The sequence below is a fragment of the Ranitomeya variabilis genome, chromosome 1 (genome assembly GCF_051348905.1).
Source record: "Ranitomeya variabilis isolate aRanVar5 chromosome 1, aRanVar5.hap1, whole genome shotgun sequence".
In the NCBI taxonomy this organism is placed as follows: Eukaryota; Metazoa; Chordata; class Amphibia; order Anura; family Dendrobatidae; genus Ranitomeya; species Ranitomeya variabilis.
This window is the reverse complement of record NC_135232.1, coordinates 740,325,183-740,339,461: the sequence shown is the minus strand read 5'-3', so window position 1 is coordinate 740,339,461 and position 14,279 is coordinate 740,325,183. Positions and strand designations below refer to the sequence as shown.

Genomic DNA, 14,279 nt, shown 5'->3' with positions numbered 1-14,279 from the left:
TCCACCCAGCTCCGCCTCCAACCTTCCACAGTCTCACCGCCCACTCATAGAAAAACTCCACATCTGCATGATGTCCTCACCAATCACACATTATCAGTTCCCATCTAACATCATATCGCATATATAGCCAGCAGCTTTTGTTTTGGTTAAAAGATTTTTTTAATCTGCCACCATGACTAGGTAGCAAACAATTGTATTGCGGACACTAGGGAGCGCAGAGGAGTCAGACTGGCTCAGTAAGTTGAAACAAACGGGAGATCCACCACAGCTCCAGCCGTCTACCTCCAATACAGGATGGGTAAGTTACTGCAATAAACGAACAGTCAGCGGAGCACTGGGAACAAAAAGACACCGGTAAATTTGGTAAGTCCACAACGCGTTTCGACGGTGACCCCATCTTCATCAGGTGGAAGTTTATTATTAACATACAGGAAAGGGTATCTAAACGGAATGTAACCAATCAGAGCCTAGGTGCAATCATCAAACCACATGAGAAGATGAGATCACCATGTTTAAAACATCAAATTGCTGCAAAACATAGAAGTGAGCACTTATATAAACAAAACAAAAGGATACAAAAAATGCATAAAAAATTAATAAAATTGTGAGATTTAACTCCTCAGGGCCAGTGTGCCAAGCTTGTACATCCAGAAGCTTTCTCTATTAATTAGATTGCTGTAGGTATAAAGTCAATAATCGTTAATCTCAATGAGTTCAGATTCTTTTGATGTACGGTTAAAAAATGTTTAGATAAATTATGCATCAGAAAACCATTCCGAATGTTTTGGCGGTGCTTATTTAACCTTGCATGCATAGTTTGGATAGTGTGACCTACATATTGAAGTCCACATCCACATTCTATTAAATATATTACATAGATGGATTGACAGTTAACATGATAGTTTATTTTATAGCTAATGGACGCACAACACAGGCATTTTGCAGATCTACAAGCAAAGCTTTGCCGTTTGAGTTATAGACAAGGGGTAGGAGTTATAGTTGTATTGCTCGGTGCAACCAAGTTGCGTAGTGGAATGTGACCCGATAGTATAGGATCACCTTCCAAAATGAACCAATATTTATTCAAAAGCTTCTGTACAGTCACATGGGATTGGTTAAATGTGGTGATGAGGCTCCATTTAGCAATTTCAGAGGATGATTTACCATCTTTATTGTTTTTAATTTTATCTATACAATCTTGCTGAGAAAGTGTTTTCGCTTTTAAAAAGGCATCCTTAACTAATATTTTTGGGTAGCCTCTTTGTTGAAAACGCTGCTCCAAAATATTCGCTTCATTATAAAAATCCCTATCCCTTGTGCAATTCTTCCTAATTCTCCAGTACTGCCCATAAGGGATATTGAGAATCAATTTGGGAAGATGTCCGCTGTTAAAACTCAAATAACTATTGACATCCACACTTTTGAAGTGCGTGGCAGTAAAGAAGCGGCCCTCAGTATCGACCTGCACCGTTAGATCTAACAATTATATAGACGTACTGGAAATATTGGCCTAGAAAGTAAGGCCCAAGGAATTCAGATTCAGATTACGAACAAACTCAAGAGCCTCCATTTCAGTACCAGTCCAAATTATGAATAAGTCATCTATGAAACGACGATATAGGACTATTTTTTCACTACCCAGGTGAGACTGCTCGATGGAGACGGACTCAAATGCCCCCATAAACAGATTGGCATAACTGAGGGCGAATCTCGTCCCCATCGCGCAGCCCTTAACCTGGCGATAGAAAAAATGCTCAAAAGTAAACACATTATTCTCGAGAACAAAACTGATGGCATTTTTTTAAAAATCTCTTTGTGAGGTCGGTAGTTGATCATCTGTTGAGAGGAATTGGTCAACTGTTTCTAAGCCATGATCGTGGGATATATTTGCATACAAAGATTGGACATCCATTGTTAAAAAAAATATGCAGTTTGGCACACAAGGAGGAGACTGAAGAATATCAATACGATGGGAAGAATCTTTGAGGTAGGAATCCAGGTCAATAATATATTTCTAAAGTAAGAGGTCCGCATAATGTGATAAATAACTGGTAATCGATGATTGGTCGGCCAGGGGGGTTGTGGGAATTTTTGTGTATTTTTGGTAAAAAGTAAAAGTAGGGGGTTCTAAAACGAGAAATATTGAGAAACTTAAATTCCTTCTTATTAAGAAAACATGAGGAATAAGCACTTTTTACAAATGTGATATATTCAAGAAAAATTTCAGTGGAACTGTCATAATCCAACTTGAGATAATAATCATGATCCCCCAGTAATCCGAAACCCTCTTGAATATACCAACTCCTGTTCATGAGGACCACCCCCCCCCCCTTATAAGCATTCTTTATGATAATAACATTATTGTCCCTCAAAGATCTAATTGCCATTTTTTCTCCATAACTTAGGTTACTGTTCCTCTTTTTAATGGAAGATAGAGAACGAACTTCCTTAAAAATAAACTGTTGAAAAGTTTAAATATGAGAACCTTTATGATGAAGAGGATAAAAATGGCTCTAAGTAGTTTTTGGATCAACATGCATAAAAGAATCTACCTCATTAACGGGTGGATATATTGGTGCTTCATGATTATAGTATTAAATATTGTTTTTCTGTGTTTCCCGCAGCAGCTAGTCTGAAGCCAATGGATTTTCGTACTCGAGACCAGACGTGGTTGTCTCGATTGCAGGAGGTCTTTAAGGAGGATAATGTCGGTTCTGTTACTATGAATGGTGGTGACTCTAAGGAGAGGATCGCCAGGCTGAAGTCATTGCTGCACAAGCGGACGAAGCTGTGGTGGAATAGGGCTACTTTGGGACAGTACCTGGCTCGTAATCTGATCCCAAGAGGTTTACGTGTCCAAATTTTCCCCTCTTATCCTATTGAGGATGAAGCATTCAAATTAGAGTGGGAAAATGTTGCTACTACATGCTCCAGGGGTTTCATTGATTTACTTATGAAACTAGATGAAACTAAATTGGGAGAGATAGAAAAGGAAATTGACACTATCCAAATAACCATTAAAGATGATTTGACATCTGAAGCATTGGAGAAACTGAATTGTGATCTGGAGAGTGATTTTCTTAAATGGGAACAGGAGATCAGTGCTATCAAGACAAAAAAACTACAAAGAGATAACTTAGATTATCGTGATAATCATGTGTATCGGTGGAGGACTGGTAGAACGAGAACCCGTTCAGTACTACAAGCAAGGTCGGGATCTATTTCATCCATAACGTCTGTGGACGAATCGAGTGTGGCATCAGATCAATCTAAGACCACATATGGTGATAGAGGGAGAAAAATACAGCCGAATAGAGCTGCAAAAGGAAAATATATAACAAAAAAGAGAAAATTTACCTCTCCACCGACCTATGAGCGGAAAGCGAAAAGTACTAATTTAGAGGTGATCAATTTATCTACCTATCCTCTCTCTGAAACACAGTGTGAAGTCTTGAAGCTTGGTCTTAACTTTGTCCCATCTAACCAATTCAATTTCTTTACAGCCGTAAAAGACACCCATTTATTTTGTCGTAAATTACTACTGAAGAAGCTGCATGGTCCAAAAAGTTCTGGTGACCAATCCCTTAGTGATGTGGAGGCTGTGGCCTTATCGGCCTTGGAGGATTTACTCGAGGAACAACAATCAGATTCAGTAGGTAAATTTCCTTCTTCAGTTTTGCCCAGATCATCCACTTTCCCTCCTTGTCTTTATGTCCACAGATAGATATTTTCTGCAAACTTGTCATTGACGACCTAATGAAAATAGCGAGAGGACTATACAATGATAATTTAACATCAAATCAAAGAAAAGCATTGAGGGAGCTGCAGGCACTAGACACAGTGGTCATAAAGCCAGCAGACAAGGGGGGGAACGTGGTGATCTGGCCAATTGAAAAATACGAAAGGGAAATATTTCGTCAATTAAAAAATAAAGAGACGTATCGCGTCTTACCCCAAAATCCTACCCAGATTTTTTCTGGGAAATTGGAGCACATCTTGGGTTTGGCAAATGAGTCAGGTATTGTCCCTAAGAAGGTCCTTGATGGACTTATGCCGAAGTTCCCTAAGGTTGCCACATTCTATGCCCTGCCCAAGGTGCATAAGGACGCCGTTAGCCCACCTGGACGGCCTATTGTCTCTGGCATAGGAGGGTTGTGTGATAACATCTGTAAATTTGTTGACTTTTACTTAAAACCTTTAGTGGAGACACTCCCCTCCTATGTCAGGGACACTACTGATGTACTGAGGAGGGTGGATGGACTGTCTCTCGAGGCGGGTATGATTTTGGTTACTATCGATGTTGAATCGTTATATACATCAATTAGACATGAGGATGGTCTAAGGGCTGCCCGCTTCTTCCTTGAGACTACCAACTGGGATGGCCATTTTTCTGAGTTTATTTTGGAACTACTTGAATTTATCTTAACCCATAATTATTTTGTTTTTAAAGACAGGTTTTATTTACAGTTACAAGTTACTGCAATGGGCGCCATCATATGCTAATTTGTTTTTGGGATTCTGGGAAAGATTTATCTTCCAGGGTGATGGCGCACATGCTGCGGACCCGGTGGTGGGCTGGTTTCGCTACATTGACGACATTCTGATGATCTGGAAGGGTGGCAAGACCAGCCTATCCAAATTTATGCAGGTACTGAACACCAATAATTTTAATTTAAAGTTCACCTATACGTGGCATTCTAATAAAATTAATTTTTTGGACATTACGTTAATTGTTGCCGAGGATGGCTCTATTGAAACTGACTTATATCGCAAGGAGTCGTCGGTGAATTCCTTGCTACATGCCTCCTCGGCACACAATTATTCCGTTATTAAAGCCATCCCAGTTGGGCAATTCCTGAGGAATAGGCGGGTATGCTCCACGGAAGCCCGCTTTGAGAGTCAGTCCGCCATCCTCACTGAGCGCTTTAGGGCACGGGGCTACAGTCGTCGTAGCATCAGGGCAGGGTATGGACGGGCTAAATCAACACGGAGAGAGTATTTACTTCGGCAATTTAACAAATCTGGAGCGAATAATGAGTCTTCAGTTAGATTCATTTCTACTTCTAACTGCCAATGGCACTGCATTTGTGAGGTGCTTAATAAACACTGGTCTGTGTTACAAACTGACAGTACCTTGGCTTCACACCTGACAGAATTCCCTCTGATGACACAGCGAAGGGGAAAAAATCTGAAAGACACATTGGTAAGAAGTCACTACATAGCAAGAAATAGAACATTTCTTGATATGAGCAGCCCCAGACAGGGATGTTTTCCTTGTGGGTCATGTGTCGCGTGTCCGAACATTCTCAGATGTGGGACTTTCAAGAATTCTGATGGGAGCAGGGAATTCAAGATAAGGGAATTCATCTCATGTAGCACCACATTTGTGGTTTATTACGCCACCTGTTTTATATTGGTCTCACGTCTAGGGAATTGAAAGTTCGGACACGCGAACACGTAAGAGACATTCTGGCTGCGAAAGAAGTGACGGACCCATCAGGTTTGAAAACGATACCAAGGCATTTTCGGATGTTCCACGGATCAGACCCTAGGGGTCTAAAAGTGAGAGGTATTGACAAAATAAATGGAGGAATCAGGGGTGGCAATATGATTAAAATACTTGCACAATGTGAGTGCAAGTGGATTGTCACCCTCGACACCCTCGCTCCTAAGGGATTAAATGAACAGCTAAGTTTCGCTCCATTTTTGTGATTTTTTCATTATTTTCTGTGTCTATTTGCCCTATTCCTCGTTCACGGCTTCGGTTCAGCCAAATGTGTGCAATATTACATACGGGTATATCTTTATGACTTTTTGTCTGGTTATCCTCTTCAATATGACTGGTCCACCATTCTTTTTAATTTTATGTATTTATTGTCTTGTTTGTGTTTCTTTTTTTAGTATATGTTTGTAACGTCCATGGCTACAGATATGGTATAGTGCTGCAGTGGATCCCTCCTGTCCACCCAGATGGAACTCAAGAAATAAGAAGCGTTGCTGATATTTGTTTATTGAATGTGGATACGCTTATATGTAATATTCACTTTATTGCACGGGTCACCTTTAGTGGTGCTATTTATATGTATTATTTTGATTTTTATATGTGTTTTGTTAATATGAATATAGTAATTATGGGTTTCCTCCCCCTTTTTTAAGTGATGGTATAGACCATCACTTGTTTGTTCACGACACCATCACTATTCGATTCACTGAGCCCCTTAGTACATGGGGACAATCGGGACTTATGATTTAATTGCTTATGGTCCCCATAAAGATGGCCGCCCCCATGATCTTCTAGATAATGGGTGTCGGAGGTATATATGTCCGTTACTATCTAATATACACTGTATGGGATGAGGATTACTTTCTTCTTTTTATATATATATACAGTTTTTCACAGCAGCCACTTCATGTCCGCTATATTTATTTAGCACTCCACATTTGTGCTTATTGGGGTTATTGCGGCATTTTAGTCCAATCTGCCCTCAGTATGATGTCCACCGATACTTCTTTTATAGTTAAGTATTGTCACATTTTTATGGTTATTCTTAGTTTTCTTTCTATGTTCATATATATATATATATATATATATATATACTTTTTATATATGTATAAAATTTCAGTCACATTCACTGTATATATCTGGTGTTCCATGCTTGTGGCCACTTGGGACGCTGCGGTAACCTGATTCTATCTGCCACCGCAATGATGGCCGCCGCCATGGTCTTTTAGAAAATGGACGCCGGTAGTGCGCATGCCCGGTGCCGTTCATTGTTTTCACCTTCTGACGGGGCTGTCAGCCACAGCTGGGTGTGTTTATTATTGGTGGTCATACGGCGGAGCTCCGCCCTGACAGACGCCCAACTGTGATGGCCCTGTTGGATGGTGTGCTCTGGATGCCACTGAGCATGCGCTGCAATTACCGGCGCCACTTCCAGTTTTAATGATATTTAAAGCACAATGAGACGTGCTACACATATACCCTGTTGAAAAAGCTACGCGAAACGCGCGTCCAGGGAGGTCAAGCGAGGTGGGGGTACCAGCCCTGACCATCAGTGGGTAAGCAGCAATTGTATATATTTGTGTGACTGCATATATGAGGTGGCCGTGTTATGGGCACTATTAGACACAATGATACATACAGTATGTACATGGCCATATGTAGAATGCTAAACTAGGGATTAATGCTGCAACCAGAAGGGTGTATTTTAGTACTCCCCCTCTAACTTGGCTACTGTCATGTTCTCCTTTTAGTGTCTCCTGCTATATGTTTGTGCTGACAGCACGTACATTTTGTATATTGTATCTTGTAATTTGTATAAGGATGTATTAAGGTGATTATATTAATAAACATTTTTGAATACTTTTAAACAATTATGTTGAAGTGGACGTTTTTGCTCCGTATCTTTGTGTTAGTACTCATTAACGGGTGGGTTTGTCCCAGATTATCTAATTTATTTTTTCCTTAAATCAAAACATGACGATGTATAGTAAGCTTCCTGATAAAATCGTTCAGGTCTAAATATAAATTAAATGCATTGAGAGGCGAATCAGGACAAAAAGATAATCCACGCTGAAGGAGTGATTTTTCATTGTTTATTGTTGTATGTTAATAGACTTCCACCTGATGAAAACGGGGGTCACCGTCGAAACGCGTTGTGGATTTACCAAATTTACCGGTGTCTTTTTGTTCCTAGCGCTCCGCTGACCGTTCATTTATTGCAGTAACCATGACTAGGTAGACTCTTTTGGCCGGGCACTACTCTAACCTATTTAAATATTTGTTAAACTATCTTATTAGGTATATTTTTATTTATGTTTCTTTAAGGGAATGTGTCACATACAATTTTTTAAAATGAACAACAACACCACATACAAGGGACAAATACTAATACAAATACCGCCACACCATGGCCGGACCACATATTACCATCACAGTGACCAAATAATAGCACATACAAGGCACAAATACCACCACACCATGGCCGGACCAAATATTACAGATAACACAGTGATCACCAGTGACATTATATACAGGACCTCTATATATAGTGTCAGTATACAGGTTATACAGTGATCACTGGTGACATTATTCTCCGGAGCTCTCTCTATGGTGTCAGTGTACAGGTAATATACAGTGTTCATCAGTGACATTATACACAGGAGCTCTGTATATAGTGTATAGTGTACAGGTAATATACAGTGATCACCAGTGACATTATACACAGTTCTCTATATAGTGTCAGTGTACAGATCATACAGTGATCACCAGTGACATTATACACCGGAGCTCTGTATATAGTGTCAGTATAAAGGTAATACAGTGATCACCGGTGACATTATTCACAGGAGCTCTGTCTATAGTGTTAGTGTACAGGTAATATATAGTGTTCACTGGTGACATTATACACAGGAGCTCTGTATATAGCGTATAGTGTACAGGTAATATACAGTGATCACCAGTGACATTATACACAGTAGCTCTGTATATAGTGTCAGTGTACAGGTAATATACAGTGATCACCAGTGACATTATACACAGGAGCTCTGTATATAGTGTGAGTGTACATGTAATATACAGTGATCACCAGTGACATTATTCACAGAAGCTTTGTAAATAGTGTCAGTGTACAGGTAATATACAGTGACCACCAGTGACATTATACACAGGAGCTCTGTATATAGTATATAGTGTATAGTGTCAGTGTACAGGTAACACACTGACTCACCAGTGACATCTCTAGCTGAAGTCCCTCATCTTCGCTTTTCATCTTCATCCAGTGCACACCGCCATCACTTCCTCCAGCCAGGACTCGTCTCTGCAGAAAATTATACAGTTATCTAGAGCACATTACTCAATTTTTCTCAACCTCTACACTACGCCAGAAGAAGAACAAAAGCCACCGTATTACCCTGCACAGTAACAGGACCCCTCCTCCCCCACACTGAAAGCAGTATCCTAAAAAATAATATCCTTTTATAATCCTTATAGTAATAATATCCCACATTCTGGACCCCATGTGTCCTCCCATTTGATTCATGTCTTTCTATACTGCCCCCATGTCTCTCCATTTTTGCCCCCACAGTCATACATAATAGTATAATGTACCAAATAGTCATATATAGCAGTATAATGCACCCCAATACCAGTATAATGCACCCCCATACCAGTATAATGCACCCTCATTGTATTATAATGCAGCCCCATAGTAGTATAATGCACCCCTATAGTAGTATAATGCACCACCATAGCGGTATAATGCACATCCATAGCGGTATAATGCACCCCCATAGCAGCATAATGCACCCCCATGGTGGTATAATGCACTCCCATGGTGGTATAATGCACCCTCATAGCAGTATATAAGCTGCGGCCACCGCCATCAGGGGCTTATCTCCAGCATTCTGTAATGCTGTAGATAAGCCCCCTGATGTAACCTGAAAGATAAAAAAAACAAGTTAAATTATACTCACCCAGGGGTGGTCCGGGTGTGGCGCCTCCCATCTTCACACGATGTCCTCATCCTGCTTGCTTCTGTCGCGGCTCCTGCAGAGCAAAGTACTGCAGTGCACAGGCGCCGGGAAAAGTCTGAGAAGCCCATCGCATGGGCACTGCAGTACTTTACACTGCCCTCAACAGGGCAAATCAGTATGCCTGCGCAAGAGCCGCGACAGGAAGCAAGGAGGAAGACGTCATCACATAAAGATGGGAGGCACCGGACCCGGACCTGCGATGCCCATCGGACCGGACCACCCCCCCCAGGGGAGTATAATCTAACTTGTTTTTCTTATCTTTCAGGTTACATCGGGGGCTTATCTATAGCATTACAGAATGCTGTAGATAAGCCCCTGATGGTGGTATCCGAAGATTATATACAAAAAATGGGGTGACAGATTCCCTTTGAACTGCTATGGGGTGCATTATACTATATATGACAAGGGGGTGCATTATACTATGGGGGTGCATTATACTATATATGACAAGGGGGTGCATTATACTATGGGGGTGCATTATATTATATATGACAAGTGGGTGCATTATACTATATATGACAAGGGGGTGCATTATACTATGGGGGTGCATTATACTATATATGACAAGGGGGTGCATTATACTATGGGGGTGCATTATACTATATATGACAAGGGGGTGCATTATGCTATGGGGGTGCATTATACTATATATGGCAAGGGGGTGCATTATACTATTGGGTGCATAGTATAGTGAGCAGCACTCACTATTAAACTTGAGTTTTTCTGCACATCAGGTGACTACACAGTAATTAGTCTAAAGATCATTTTGGTGCAAATCACCAAAGTAATCTCTGTGCAAATACTAAACAAGCATAGTTTGTGGGAAGATTTCAGCTCTGGTACATTTGTGACTGCAGCTTGATTTTCAATAGTTCAATAGTAAATAGTATGGCTGGCTTATGCACATTTTAAAAGGTACTACACATACTTATACTTACACATGCACTTATACATATACACATAATTATACTTTGTGCTTGTAATGTATGGCACATAGAAATTTAGTGATACTGCCCTGTGGCAGAAGAAGAATCGACGCCTGTGTAATGTGATGCTGGAGAAGGACGTTATCAATACCATGGATGGCAAGAAGAACAAACAAATCAATTTTGTAACAAATCAAGCCAGACTTGTCACTCAAAGCAAGGATCACTAAGCTACGACTTCCCTACTTTGGACTCATCACACGAAGAGAGAAATCACTGGAGAAGGACATCATGGTCTGAAGAATAGAAGGAACAAGGTGAAGAGGAAGACCAGCGACCCGATGGCTCAATACTATCAAGATAATGGTGAAGACCCTGGTGGAACAATCTAGGCTTGTACGAGATCGATCTTCCTACAGTGCGTTTATCCATTAAGTCGCCATGGCTGGAGATCGAGCTGGTCTTTCAAAAATAAATAATAAATGCCTTATACATCGTATCAATAACTATGATACATTTATTAAAGTCATTGATACATTTATCAATGACTCTAATAAATACATCTGGGTCAGAAATGAATAAATAAAAACAAATAAATAAAAACTTAGTATGTATAGAAGTGGAATAAAGCCTGAATTTGCTTCTGGGTGAGGTGGACTGACAATGACTGTAACTCCAGAGTGACAGAAGACTCCATGGAAGATCAGACAACAGCCACCTCTAGTGGTCACTAGCGGAACTGGCTCGGAGTCTGGCTGTCTTCGCTCGCAACAGGTTGCATCTGACAGTTCTCAGGAGCTCGCCCCGTGGCCAGTGGCGGAGGCTGATCACCTGCCAGTAACCCAGGCCACTCCGAAATCCCTTTAATGCTTTCCTCCTCTGCAACAACATATTATTGGCTTCCCATGGGACCCACACAAGGTCAGGAGATAAAAAGGGGCTTTGTCAGACGGGTTTGCTAATATTTAGCAACTAGGAGCAGGAGACGGAGATAAGGTGTAAGGATAATGCAGCTTGTGGAACGTGTGCATTATGTAATAGCTGGTGGGCATAGTACTGCTCTGCCCCCCAAATCCTGGAGGGTTCCTCTGAAGCTGGGGGGGGCAGGAGACAGGGGCCATGAGCAGATCGGATCACCTTAGCGGACATAGAGTAGGACTGCTGCTTCCATGCTGCGCTGGGACTTGTAGTTCCCCAGCAGCTGGTGGAGGTTACGCAAAACTGGGAGAGGGGGTACAATCCCCCCTAGACTTCTACACTGCCCATGAGGGGTTAAGGCAATGTGAAAAAGTCAAAATGCAGTGTGCCCAATCCCATAGATGATTAACCATTCCATAGCCATGAGTGGCTGATGCGTTGTAGGAGCAATGTGGATGCAAGGGGGGGTTTGCGCACTGAAAAAAAAGTTCTTGTTGGGTCAATAATTGGAGAGAGGCAGAGTGAGGGGCTGGGTGTAGAGGGATTGGGATTGGGGGGCATGCTTTGCTGGTGGGGGTGGTCAGTGTAACATGCCTGCCCTGGTACCCAGCGTGTCCTGTGAAAGACCCCCTGGTGGCATCCTCTGCGCTTTGTAGGTCAGAAGAGTGGAGGGTAGGTAATCCCCAGGCTCAAGTACAGAGAGGCGGATCTGTCCGGAGGTGGAGTCATCGTTTTCATTTAAATCTGTGGCTATAAAAATGGGGAAAAGGAGAAGAGGGATCTCAGAGGAGCCTGGGAGCCCCTGAGGTGGTGCGGCCGCCCGCCCGCCCGGAGCCTCCACCATGCTGCACAGCCCCGGAGCCCACCACACCTGCAAACTTCTCAAACAGGTGGTTGCCTGCTGCCTCCTGCTGCCGCGCTTCCTGCTCACAGCCCTCATGCTGTGGCTCCTGGACTTCCAGTGCATCAGAAGGAGGGTCCTACTGACTGTGAAGGAGGAGACCCCTGAGAGAGAGGACCCCCCTCTGTGCGTGTCGGACTCCAACCGCATGTGCACCCTGGAGTCCCTCAAGGCTGTGTGGCACGGCCAGAAACTCGACTTCTTCAAGTCCGCACACCTGGGCTCCTCTGCCCCCAACACTGAGGTGGTCCTGCTGGAGGGCCAGAGGCTGAGCAGGATACTGGACTTCTCCCAAGGGCAGAGACCCCTGGTCATTAATTTTGGCAGTTGCACCTGACCCCCCTTCATGGCTCGCCTGCAGGCGTATCACAGGCTGGCGACCCAGCACATTGACATTGCCGATTTCCTGCTGGTGTACATAGAGGAAGCCCATCCTTCAGACGGCTGGGTGAGCACAGATGCCTCCTACCAGATCCCAAAGCATCAGAGCCTCCAGGACAGACTGACAGCCGCCCAGCTGATGCTCCAAGGGGTGCCCGGCTGCAGGGTGGTGGTCGACACGATGGCCAATGCATCCAATGCAGCCTACGGTGCCTACTTCGAGAGACTCTACGTCGTCCTGGATGGAAAGGTGGTCTACCAAGGGGGCCGAGGACCAGACGGCTACAAGATCTCGGAACTGAGGACCTGGCTGGACCAATACTATAAGCACATGCTGAACAAGGGGACCCTCGTCATCCAGATTTAAGGAGGCATCACAAAGTATTTTTGCCAGTCCTGTGCTACAAATCCAAGCAGTGTTATCGCAGTGGAGGACATGCGTTTAACCCCATGAGTGCCATGCTCCAGGAGCAGAGGGGGTTAAGCCAAAACCACCTATGTCGAATTGGAAGCTGAAGAAATAAGCTACAACGATTATGATGATGTATGTCAGTTTTCATTTGCATGTGTGATTGTGCAGACGAGGTGGCTGTGTAGCTGCCCAGGGGAACTACAAGTCCCAGCCTTGTAGGTCTGCTGAGACTTGTAGTTTCCCCCCGCCCCAGCCATGCAGTTATGATAACCAGTCCCTCCCTGCGCTTGTTAGAGTGAGTGTATGTGTAAAAGTTGCTTTACTGTAAGAGAGCTGAATCTAGTTGGGTGTTTCACAGTGAAGATCGGTTTTTAAATGGTTCTCGACCAGAAAATCGCGTCTGATGTCAGTAAATGCCCGCAAGGGTTCAGCAATTAGTCAAAATGATATTGTACTATTTATGTGACTTTTTTTGTAACTTTTATATAAAGGATTTTTTTACGATTAAAGAAATGAGATGCTATAAATAAAGTTTAAAAAGAAAAAATAAATCAGAATGAAACTGATGATTTGCGCCACACAACTTATTGAGGTAATTCATTGACGTGTCCAGCAGGGGGCGCGCTAAATGACAGCAGACTCATGACTCGATGCTTTCTGTATGTGGGGTCTGCAGCTCTGCCAAGAAACACTGGGTCACTGACTACTACTGGGGGGCACACAAAAGTGGTGTGTGGATGAGGACAGGAGCAGGAGGCCAAGTATAGCGCTAAATCTCAATCGTCGTATCTAATGTGCTGCAGATCTGTAATAACCTGCACTTGCAACAATCGTTATACCCTCTATTGCATAGTATTATAGGGAGGTGTGTGTGTGTGTGTGCGTGCGTGCGTGCGTGCGTGCGTGCGTGTGAGATAGGGAGGTGTGTGTGTGTGTGTGTGTGTGTTATACCCTCTATTGCATAGTATTATAGGGAGGGGTGTGTGTGTGTGTGTGTGTGTGTGTTATACCCTCTATTGCATAGTATTATAGGGAGGGGTGTGTGTGTGTGTGTGTGTGTGTGTGTGTGTGTGTGTGTGTGTGTGTGTGTGTGTGTGTGTGTGTGTGCGTGTGCGTGTGGTGATATCTACCCTGACCCATTGTGCATAGAAGCAATGTGATATCCCAGTGGGTAAAGGGTTGAGTGAATTAACTTTAGAGATCAGCT

The 14,279-nt window shown here is 42.9% G+C and overlaps 1 protein-coding gene across 1 annotated transcript; it reads left to right on the top strand.

Moving 5' to 3' along the window:
- Positions 1 to 12,138: 12,138 nt before the first annotated feature.
- DIO3 (iodothyronine deiodinase 3) lies at positions 12,139 to 13,632 on the top strand. The gene has a single exon (XM_077269226.1). It carries the CDS (start codon positions 12,221 to 12,223, stop codon positions 13,025 to 13,027), a length of 807 nt encoding a protein of 268 aa, XP_077125341.1. The 5' UTR covers positions 12,139 to 12,220; the 3' UTR covers positions 13,028 to 13,632.
- Positions 13,633 to 14,279: the final 647 nt, after the last annotated feature.